The 12,220-nt window shown below is 41.4% G+C and overlaps 1 protein-coding gene across 1 annotated transcript in view; it reads left to right on the top strand.

Moving 5' to 3' along the window:
* ush2a (Usher syndrome 2A (autosomal recessive, mild)) overlaps positions 1-12,220 on the top strand; it is a 180,155-nt gene that overhangs the window by 157,491 nt on the left and 10,444 nt on the right. Inside the window, 7 exon segments of the mRNA XM_037980018.1 lie at positions 8,407-8,488; positions 8,585-8,730; positions 9,031-9,372; positions 9,671-10,032; positions 10,132-10,501; positions 10,642-10,923; positions 11,026-11,180. Of these exon segments, the coding sequence (XP_037835946.1) occupies positions 8,407-8,488; positions 8,585-8,730; positions 9,031-9,372; positions 9,671-10,032; positions 10,132-10,501; positions 10,642-10,923; positions 11,026-11,180 (1,739 nt within the window).

Raw genomic sequence — 12,220 nt, 5'->3', positions numbered from 1 at the left:
TATTAATCTACATAAATACATGCAGTTATCCCACCACACACATACAGCACACGTATACATATTATTCTGTTAACTCTAGTCTCACTGTGAGCTGGTAGTTATGTTCACCTGTAGCTCCAACAAGCTGTTGCTGACAGTCTCTTACCCTAATGTGTATTTGAATTAACCACTTAGGTTTTTTTGCATCAATCGTCTGATATTTTGCAACCAATTAAACAATGAGACAAAACTGGAAAGCAGAGAGAGACTTAGGTCGATGTTCAAACTTTGATAGAAGACTTAGTCTTGTTTTACAGACAGAAACAGACACTGGCAGAAGAACAAGAAAATGCCTTAAACAACCCTAAAAAGCAGAAGGAAAAGTATAAGTGGAGAGTCACAGTGGGAACTAAAAAGAAAAGTGATTGAAGAAAAGGAGGGATGAGACAAGGTGATAGATCAGGGAAGGGGAATGAACGAGGGACAAGAGGTAGAAGTATGGATCTATATTCTGTCCATACGTGTGGCCTCTTCTCTCCCTGTGACCTTTGGCTTGTCACTCATAATTAATACAAGATGTAAATGGAGACCTTTCACCTTCTCATTGATATGGAACACTTTGTGTTTGTGTGTGTGTGTGTGTGTGAGAGAGAGAGAGGAGCTCATTGACATGGCATAGACTTGTTTTGGTTGTGGTCATTTGTCACAGAGTAGCCTTCAGCACTACATTTTCAAAAAAAACAACTAAAAACAAAGTTCTCATTCAACTGGGAAGGAGCAGAATTTTTTATGAATTTGGTCATTTTTGGGGTGTGAGCTTCTACTACATATGATTTAATGCATTGGAAAGGAGTAGCAATTTTAAAAAAGTCTTACCTCTAAATTAAGTGAGCCTGTGAGTTTGAACATGCAATGTAAACGCCATGAACATCCCACAGATCCACTTTTCTCCTAGTCCACAGCATTTCTTAGCTGCATTGACTCATCGTTTGAGCATATGTGCATGTCCATTTGGTTTGTGCATATTTGTGTGTGTACTGATCTCAGACTGGGCTAAAAACCCTGGTCTGTGCCAGCTTGGCTGATTAATGGGGTCGTCATGGCAATCAGACGGAATGAGGGTATGAAACGCAGGCGGCCTGCCTCGCTAGACCCCTACGTGTCGCCTGGCATGCACACACACCCAGAGTTTTTCATACACACTCACAGATTTGCTGTGCATTACCTTACGCCTCTGACAGACATGTTTGTCACTTTGCAAGAATAAGCACCACTTTCTGTTTGCTTTCTTCTTGTGTGCTTTAAGTTTAGGTTTTGTTAGTTTTGTCTCACCACTTCTTCAGGAACATGATCTAAAAACCCTCATTTCTGAAACACCTGCGTCCACCTTAAGTCTTCTTAAAATCGTTTCGTCTTCTTTGTGTTTTTATTCATTTTAGTTTTCATCTTTTTCTCCTCCAACTGTTCTGCTTTCATGCTTTCCTGGAAAACCTATTTTTTCAGATGTATGGCTTTTTCCTAAACTTGTCTCCTTTTGTTCATCTGCGTTTGCCTCTTTCCAGTTTTCTGTCCTCTTATAGCTCTTCTGCTCTTTAACACCACTCAGCTACACTCCATACTAGCTCCAGTCTTCTCCCTTACTTCTGTTATACCTCTTCGGCTTCTTCCTTTCACTCCTTTCTCCCCCATTGCATTTTTTCTTTCTTCTCATTTTGTCTTCCAACCCTTTCTCTTCTTTCTTTTCCCTCTTTACTGTCCTTCCATGCCTCCCTTGGCTCTTCCAGATGTTGCACTGCGGCCCTTGGGATTGCTGGTGAAAGAAGACTGTGGGCATATGTGTGTGTGAGTGTGTGATTGTTACTCTGTGGGCATACATATGTCTGAATATGGTTTTCTGTGCTTTCGTAGATTCAAAGCATTAATGTTTGTGTGCGTGTATGCAACAGTGCGCGTGTGTGTGCGTGTGAGCTGTATTAATACATCCCATTGATCAGAGCAGGACCCCTGACAGTCATCATCCCTGAGAACCATCTGGCCGACGCCTGACGCTCCCTCACCCAAACAGAAGCTGACACCCTATTAATCTGCTACTGCCATGCATACATATGCGTGTGTGTTTCTGTGTGTGTTCAATGAATCAGTGACAGTATGTAGTAAACACTGTGTAAAGGCTTTTTAGTTGCATACAACATGTCTGCCATATCCATATTTCTGCATGCATGTTTGTGTGTGTTTATCAGTGCATATACGCATTTCAAATCCTAACTGCGTACACACATGCGAAAGAGAGCACGCACCCCTCTGCCATCCGCCAACAACAGCCGGCGCTGAAGGGAGCTGAAGGGTGCTTGGAAATTAAGGTTATTACACAAATTGAGCCATATGGTCTAAATATTTCAGAGCTGAAATTTACTAGGCAATAAAAATGGCCCCTACCTCGGTAATGGTGTAAATTACAGCTTAACCACCAGCGCTAATGATGTCCTTCTGTACGCCCCGTAACCAACCGTACATGAAGGACACATTGTTTAAAAAATACCCTAGGAAAAGCAAAAGGGAAAGAGGGAGGGAGAGAGAGGAAACTGCAAGAAGGGATGGTTTAGAAGAGGAATGATAAAAATGAATGGAGGAAAGACGAAAGTGAAGGAAGAGAGGAGTGTGTAAACAAGAGAAATAAAGAGAGGGAGTGATTGATAAAGATAGTGGAAAAACAGTGAGTGAGAAAGAGCTAGCAGCATGTTTACAATCTGTTAGTTTACCATTAAGAGCCTGTCAGAGAGAGTGGAACAGCATGGGACAGCCGGCGAACTGTGTCTCAAAACCAATATGAGGTTTTTGGATGCGTGCGTGTCTCTTACACAATCAAAACGTGTGTATTTAAGCATGCACATTTGGAGGATTTGACAGGATAGATGTGTTAGATATGTTGAGTGAAAAAAATAACACATTTATAAATGTAACTACACATTTTAAAAATTTTGGAAAGAGTTTTCTATTATGATGATAAAAGAGGCATTTATACATTAAATATGAAAATTATTTGTTGCTTTTAAGCCCCTCTTACTTTGTGCTCCAACATCTATTTACCATCACCAAACTACAGAAGATCTGGAGTGGAAGAAGAGGTTGGAAGCACAGGAACAGCAAGGCTTTGCCCTTGCTCTTAGAGATACCTTTTCACAAATGAGGGGGACACAAAGGTTTGGAGGGGAGTGGGGAATGCAGAGCTGAGTGCGCAGAGGATGAAGAGAAGAAAGGATTGACAGAGAGGATAAGAAGGCTCAGATGTAGAGTTTGTTAGGCCCTCAGCCTATCAGACCCCTTATTTAGCGGTCTCCAACTCTGATTGGAGGACTCTTAGCATTCTGAATAAACATCCAAATAATCAGGCTTCAATACTCTGTCTTCTGCCTTCTTATCTTTTCCACAGCTCCTCTGTTGCTCCACTGCTCACCCTTCCCTTCATCACAACATTTCTGTCAGAGGTTTCTCTGCCTCTGCATCAAATTACAGTTTTTACATTGCACTCATTCCTCGTCATTGCCCCTATTTTCCCTCTTCTTCTGTCGTTCTCTTTCAAGTGAGTTTACATTCCCCTACCTCCTCTTCCTACCTCTCTCCTCCTGTTGTCTCTCAAATACAAACACACACATTCACAGATTTTCTCCCATAATAACAGGTTGTGTGTTATTGTGTCTCTGTCCGTGAAGAGGCCACGCCATCCAGTGTAGAGCTCTCCACTCGTTTTAATGGGTGTTTAATGCCGCATCTGCAATACAATAGGCACCACTTGAGAGGAATACTGAGAGCGACTGAGTGTGAGTTTAAAAGAGCAATGAAAAAAGTGTTCATGTATGTCTGATCTCTGAGCTTTTTCAGCTCTGGAGGAAAGTGTTTGGTGTGCTTGTGCATAAATAACTTCTGTTTGTTTTGCTAGAGGGTAGTACTTCCTTAAACTTAGTTTTTGATCCTTTCTATCACTGCAGTCTTGTTTTCCAGCTTGAATGCAGCATCAGTCAAGTGGGATTTCAGGACACTGTCAGTCATATTTTATCATTGTTCCTGATCTTTGTTTTACTAACCAACTTCTTATAACTTATTAAAGATACTCATCAAAAACTATAAAATCAATCATTAAAAAAAGTTATCCTGAACTATATCAAATGGGGCAGTTTAGAAAAGATTACTCCAGTAGTTTTCCAGATATATTGATATTCAATTCTGAAATGCAGGTATGCAGTGAAGGTAAATAAAGCACTCTGCTGTATCTGCCTAAAACCACATGGAGGCTTGAGTCATGTGATTGGCCTACATTAGGTTGGCTGTAGTTTGTCTAGGTAAATGAGTATGGAGGAATTAGAAAAGTGTAGAATTGAGGAGAAGACATATAGGTGGAGATATAAGAATGAATTTGCTACTAAATGCAAAAGAAGAGAGAAAAAAATGAGACAACTCTCTGGAATAAATATTAGGAATCAAGCAATGTAGTGGAGTGTCATAAAGACAGAGCTTAGCATTCAGGCATACTTGGCTTTTGAAAAAATCAGTCAGTTATTTAAACTAAAAGCCCTGATAATTTGTTTTTTTTTCTGTTGACCTTTCCAATACGATAAAAGCATTGATAGACAATCCAGGTGATGTCTGTGACTTTAAAGCATACCATCCCTTGCTCACCATAATGTGTCCACTAGTTTTTGGCCACAATAAACCCACAAATACCAACACACACACACACACACAGAAAACATGATCTATGCACACCAAATATGTTTCTCCCAGGGTCTGGAGCCGCCAAAGCCAATCATAGATGTCGGTGTGAAGTGGGCACGCTTGCTCCAAACCCCTACAGTCCCTCTGTACATCTGCGCTGGCCACAGACAAAATGCATGCCTAATGGCACTCTGTGTGTCAGTGGGTGTGTCTCCATTTGCCTCTGTGTGTGTGCGTGCGCGCGTGTGTGTGTGTGTGTCAGGGTTTGTCTAACGCAACCTGACTAGCAGGGACACCCATGCAGGGCATTTGTAAACAGACACAGGGTGATCGTTCCAACAGCACTGAATTAGGTATGCACATATAAATATGCACGCACACACACACACAAATTTGGCTTTAGAGCTTGGCATGGGGTGTGAGAGATCAGTGTGTGGTGCACTGGCTCACCTCAGATGCCTCTGAAAACAATTACTGCTCTCACAGGGCTGGTCAGGGCACAGCTTGGACTAATAGACTAGACTATAGAGGCGAACTGAGCTGAACTGAATAATATCTGACTATAACGTGTTTTATCATATGCTGAAAAGAGCTGAACTTCATAGGAAAAGGTGAAGCGGTGTGGTACTTTAAATCCCAAAAGCAAACCAGTTGTAACTCATTCACCTATCAATAATCATTGTTCTTTAATGTGTATTCTCATGCACTTGTGGTACTTTCATCCTACTTGTGTGTTCATATGAATGAGACAAAGAAATGATGTGTGCGTTTGTTGCCGTGCACATGCATGCACGTGTACGGCCATATGCTAATGCTGGTCTGTCTCTCTGTCTCTGTCTCTCTGCGGGGCCCAGTGCTGGGGCCTTTGTGAGATAATCAGCATAATTCTTTTGACAAATACACATGGTTATTCTTAATTAGTATCACACACTGTCCCTGTGGCTGCACTATGCCTCTCCACCTGAATAACACACAGATGTGCAGCTGTACACATACAATTCGAGGGACACACAAATAGAAAACAAGATGCTGGCAGATGTCTGCTTGTTAGTATACACGCAAAGAACACGCTTAAAAACGTGCAGCAAAAATATGTGCGCAAGGTTCGAGAAGCACAAGTGTGTGCCGAGCCTTTTTGCGTAGGCAGCACATGCAGAAACGCACACCGTCCTGTGGAACCCTGCTGCAGCTCAGCTCACACTCAGAACAAGGAAGAAATGATTGAATAGATTGCTTCCTTGCACTCAAAGCTAAGTTGTGTTGAACCATGTAAGATCGGTGAGGCCTTTAATGTTTAAATTAGCAAGACCCCTTCCTGTCTGTTCTTTCCTTGTCTCCTTTGTTCTCCTTCTGTCTTGTTTACACTCCCCATCATCTTTCCCTTTCTCTTGACTTCTTGCTCCTCTCTGTTGCATTTTGTATGATTAACTGGTGTCTTTGATCATCTGCACACACATGCATATGCTGAAGTACACTGAATTTGAGTTGACAAGAACCCTTTCCTTTCATATCCTACTCTGAAGCTCAGAATATGGTCTTCATAGGTTGGCTTTTTTTTTCTTCTCTCAAAACTAGGCTTTCAAAAAATCATTTATAAAAGCTCATTTTTCCTCTACTGTAGCCACAGCTTTTATGTTGCAAGGAGGACCTTAACAGTTTTGGCTTTAAAATTGATATTAAGTGTTTGAAGTAGTAATTTGTACATATCTGAAGCAAAGACATAGTTGGCAGAAACTTTACAAGTACAAGATTAGTAAACGCTATTTCAGCTCTTTCCTTTACTCCTAATAGTTTATTTTCAACAACAAATGGATGGGGTTTCACCTCTGTTATATTTCTTTTACTTTTGTGTGCACAATTTGGCTAAATTTTGCACAATCTGTGTATTAAAGTACTATAAACTTATTTGAACATTTTTTTTCACACAGTATGTGCGTGAAGGTTTGTGAAAGAAATAGTTATTGTGGGAGCTGTTAATATAATAGTTGTGTATTTCAGCGTTGGATCGTTTGATTACAGCACGTCTACGTGCTTGTTTGTGTGAATTTCATAGTCCTTGATTGGTGTGTGTGTGTGCGTGTGTGTGTGTTTGGGGGAGTTGTTAGAGAGCAAGCTGTTAATGTGGTGTGTTTTAGTGATAAAGTGTTTGAATGTATTGCCATCTAGAGGCATGTAGCAGAGTCTCCATGCTCCTATAAAATCTGCCAGCGCCAGATGCTGCTATTGACAATGTGCATATGTTAACCGCTTTATAGGCCACATGCCTCACATATTTCACTGGCTTTTAAGGTAGAGAGATCTCTCATTCTGGCTCACTTAATCTGTCTCTCCCTTTTGCCACATCTATCTTTTTTTTCCTCTACAGCTTTAGCTTCTTCCATTCTTTCTTTGCTCAATCTCTTTCACTTACCCCCCCCCCCCTTCTTGTTCCTTTTTATTTGCTTCATTAGTTATTAACTAACTCACATCTTTCTTTTTTCCTCTTTTCATTCCTGTATTGCCTTTTGAATACATACTTAATTTTATTCCCCTCTTTTTTTGCTCTCCTTCCACTTATTTTTTCTCTCTATCTTTCCTCTTTTCCTCCACCGTCTCTCATTGTGCCCCTCCCTCCCTCTGTCTGCTAAGAAGTGCTGTGATTTGCAGGAGGATTTAGCTTGTGTCTAGGTGTCTAGGGGCTTATTAATCCTGTTTTACTGTGGATGAAAAATATGTTGGCTTCCAGACATGAATATAGCAAGTACATGCATTCTGGTTGTTGTTCAGACAGTTCATCCTTGGTGCCACGCCACGGTGATTTGTCAGGGATTTTATTTGATTCAGTTTGAATTGTGGAGGCTTTTTGATCCTCCTGCAGTTGCATTGAAGTGGGTTACCAGTTAATCTCTTTACATGTGCTTGGTTATGTGAAAGCATACAGTCTTGAACAGCCAAAATTTGATCTGCAGACTCAACACATGAAAGAAATATAACCTCCTGTGTTGTAAATTTGCACAAATGGGTTCAAACAGAGCGACAGCAGTCTTATAGTTGCTTCAGAGCTCACAGTCATAAACAAACACACAATCAGACAGGCTACAATACTACATCCTGGAGCCTAGTGCTCCGAGACTACCATGTCATTGCACGCCAGGGCCTTTTGAAACAACAGTGGGCCTCTTATCAATTAGTAAATGGTGTTTTCACTGTGTCACACACTCACTCACACACTGTCCTTGTGTCTGCCAGGGTGTTGGGTTGGGTCCCACTGCCTAAAGCTACTGGCACACACCCTGTGCCTGCATGTGTTTGCGCATGTGATATGAAAGGGTGCATGTGTGACATAAACATTCACTCTAAAAGCTTTGAATTCACCCATAAGGGACAGCCATTTGCCTGGTGTCTGCTTACTTCTCCATGGCAGAGCCTGTATGTCGAAATGTTGATATCACAAATCCCATGTTATGTCGTCTTAGTTGCCATTGTTTCTTTTCATTCCTCGTTTTAATGAATGATGCCCTGGTTTTATTCATGCAGGATTGGTTTGCATAACCATTTTTTTCTTGCTGTCTTCTCTGCTTTGGCTTCTGACTCACAACACTAACCTTTCTCTGTTGCCTTTTACTCCAATTCAGTCATTGTTTTTTTTTCTGAAATCCAACTTTTTCCCTGCTTGTCACATTTCCATTCCACCCCACTTACACATACTTATGATATGTTGATCTTTCTGTGTGTCAGGGTTCAGTTCTGGAGGCAACAGTCTATGGTCTTGAACCCTACAGTCAGTATAGTCTGGGTGTGGAAGCTGTTAATGGAGCAGGTAGGCTGGATAATAATAACATATCATTACAAAGAATGGGATATGAATTTGGTTCTGAACACCTAGACTTAGTTTATATATTTTGTGAAACTTCAGGCAGCGTTTCCAGTCCATGGATGGACATCAGAACCCTGGAGGCTTCTCCAGCTGGCCTGCCTAACTTCACAGTGGAGCAGAGAGAGCAGGGCAGGGCCTTGCTGCTGAGCTGGGATCCACCACATGCTTCAAATGGAGTTATCACGGTACAGGCAATGCACGTGACATCCCTGTAATAATGCCAAATGGCATAGTCAAGAATCAGTATCTGATACTGTAAATACAATAACACATCTTTCTAGCTCATTACCACTGCAGATGCAGTTATTGACCAATAACTGTTACTTGAACCACATACACATCTCTACAAACTTGTTCTCTGCTTGTTTTAATGTGTTCAGTCCACACACCTGTCTTTTATTGTTGTCTGTGCTGTTTTCATTGTTTTATCTACATTACTTCCATTCTCTTTGACTGCTCTCCCATTTCTCTCCTCTCCCTCCCAGATGTTTAACTTGTACAGCGATGGGAACTTAGAGTTCAGCGGGTTAGCACGCAGTTTTCTGTTTCATCGTTTGGAGCCGTGGACCGTTTACTCTCTGACACTTGAAGCTTGTACCTCGGCAGGCTGCACGCGCAGCTCTCCTCAGCACATCGCCACAGCAGCAGCTCCACCTGCTTCCCAGCTTCCCCCCAGGTTCCTTTTCATCGGCCCTGACCACGTGTCGCTGACTTGGAGTCCCCCCTCCCAACCCAATGGGCCGGTTGGAGAGTATTCCTTACATGGGAGAAGTCTGGAGGAGAAAGGGAGGTTACGAAGTAATGAAGAAGATGCTGAAGAAGGAAAAGTAGGTGAAACTAAAGACACTGAAAAGTTTTTAAATATCGTGATTCAGTTTGTCTTAGCATTTTATAATTAGCCTAAATTAATATTCAGTATTCTATCAAGCTCTGTTTCTGTTGTTTATTTTGAACTGCTAAAGAGAGGTAATAAAGAGAGGACATAATAGTGAGAACAACAACAATAGTAATAACGCAGTCTCATGTGAATCTGTAGGTTTCACACGTGAATATCCATGTTATTTATTTGATTTTAAATAAAAAATATATTCCTACATTATTCCAACATTATTTTCCATATAACAGGTGCTCTTCAGAAACACATTCCCAGAGCAAACCGAAAGCTACTCGTACACAGTGACTGGTTTGCGTCCCTGGACCCAGTACGAGTTCAGTGTCTGTACTCACAACCCAGCTGGAGAAACCTGCAGCCCCTGGGAAACCGTAACAACCAGGCAAGCTCCTCCTCGTGGCCTCGCACCACCAACGCTGACTCACATTCGAGGTCGGCCCAGTGAGGTGCTAGTCACCTGGGCTCCTCCCTTAGAGCTGAATGGGGTTCTGCAGTCCTACAGGATTCAAAGAAACAACATCAGCTTTTCTTTCAGTTTTGACCCAACAGTCCTCACCTACACAGATGAAGACCTGCAGCCATTTTCAACATATAGGTATTGTTTTTGTTAATTCCTAGATTTAGTTTTATTATTTTCTATTTAAAGATTCACAAGATAAAACTTCTAATTCTATTTTTTTTTATTTTTTGATAGCTACTCAGTAATAGCGTGCACATCTGAGGGGTGTATCATCAGTCCTCAAACAAACATCACAACACTTGAGGCTCCACCTGGGACCGTGGAAGCTCCCACAGTGAACACCATAACAGCCAAAAGCATTAACATTTCATGGAGTCAACCGCTGATGCAGAACGGAGAGGCGACAGAATATGTGCTGAAACTCAACAACAAAGAGGCTTATCGAGGGAGAGACCAAAGTATTGTGCTGTCAGATCTGCAGCCGCATGCGTCATATCAGCTGGTTCTGTTAGCTTGTACCCAGGGTGGCTGCACGGCCAGCGTCACAGTGACTGTAGAAACCCAGGAGGCTCCCCCAGCTGACCTGGACCCTCCAGCTCTGAAGGTGTTGTCTGCATCTTTGACATGCCTTTAGTGCTATAACTTTTTATACTATGTTTCTTTTCTTTCCCTCCCCTAAATATTTTTCAGAAAGTCATTGTAAATCAAAGCTATTTGATTTCAGCTTTAACTTTTCACCTACAGGTTACTGGCCCAGAGTCAGTGGAGATTAGCTGGAGACCACCGAAGCACCCTAATGGCATCATCACTGGATATGAGCTCAGCAGAGATGGTGAACTTATTTACTTTGGCACAGAGACCCATTACCATGACTTCACCCTCCTGCCAAGCATGGAATACAGCTATGTTGTCATTGCCAACAACAGCCGAGGGGCTGTGAACAGCAAGGTAGCCACAGCAAAGACTCACCCATCAGCTCCTTCCGGTGTGGGTCCACCATCACTGAAGCCACTGGAGGCAGGCCAGGTGGATTGTTCACTTACTGCCTCTTTATAACCAGAGCGAAAACAAGACATACAAAAGTTGATGCACAGTTTTTTTTTTATTCTGTGGCTTTTATCTAACCAGGTGAGAGTGGAGTGGCAGATCCCGGCCCGCCCTAATGGAGACATCGTTGGGTACACCGTGTATCTCAGAGATCCAGTCCAGCTTAGCATCACCAGCACTGCACTGACTCCAGAGGACAGACAAACCACTCTGCATGGGCTGGCTCCTTATCACAGGTCCGTCAGTGTTACACAGCTAAATAAGTTATATTTGAACAAGCAAACATTTGATTGTGATTTGACACCTTCTGAACTTTCTATAGGATTTGGGTCTTTTTAATTCACTTCAAATTTCCTTGGGATTGTCTCATCTTATCTTCAGTAACTTTTTGCTATGATGGGTTCTTCTGTAAAATTACTGTATTTATGGTCTGTTTAACAAATGTCTGCTATTACATTAAAAAATAAGTGATTTTGTATTTAAAACATTCAGTACACATTTCTCAAAGATCTGGTTTTAATCTTGATATGATGACACCGCACTGTAGCATAAGTAAGAGATATTTCCTACAACTTCACTCTGTGACACTCAGAGAAGATACAATTTTACAAATCTGCTCTTTTTTTAATGTGACTGTTTTAAATTTATTTTAGACTTTTATACTGACAGCGTGTACACCAATCAACTGTAACGTTTTACAGTTGATGTGGAGTATTAATCTTAGCTGATGAGGGGTGTTATTGGTCTGCAGAGTTGTTTATGTTGGTGGCAAGTGTCAACATAACATTCATGTGGATGCTGTAGATGCAAGTTTTCTCAACAGAGTAGTGGATGAGCAGTGGTTTTAATGTTGCGGCTGATTGAGGCTCTTCATTTTTCACTGGCCGCTCCTAATCAAAGACACCGATTCAAAGATGAACAAATGTTTGCTTTTACAACATGTTTAAAAAAGTCCACACTTCAAGTTTTATGCATCTATTTTGAACTACTCTACATAGAAAAACACCATCTTAAATAATTGAGAGGAAAGTTAATGTTTATGTTTGTTTGTGCAGTTGTGTGTCTGTTCCTGTGTTTATATGTCTGTGGATCTGAGTGTGTGGCAGCATGTGCACGAGGTGATCAGATTCAGATAATAAAAGCTCATCAGTCTTATCATCTGAAGATCATATGTAACATCTGGTTTAAATCACTGATGTGTTGGAAAAAAATAAATTTGACTCTGAATTATTAGAATTAGTCTGAAGAATGTGGTAAAGATGTTTTACCCCCACAT

The sequence above is a fragment of the Kryptolebias marmoratus genome, linkage group LG15 (genome assembly GCF_001649575.2).
Source record: "Kryptolebias marmoratus isolate JLee-2015 linkage group LG15, ASM164957v2, whole genome shotgun sequence".
NCBI classification, from domain to species: Eukaryota; Metazoa; Chordata; class Actinopteri; order Cyprinodontiformes; family Rivulidae; genus Kryptolebias; species Kryptolebias marmoratus.
The sequence above is the reverse complement of the archived record's forward strand: the minus strand, read 5'-3'. Positions and strand labels throughout refer to the sequence as shown.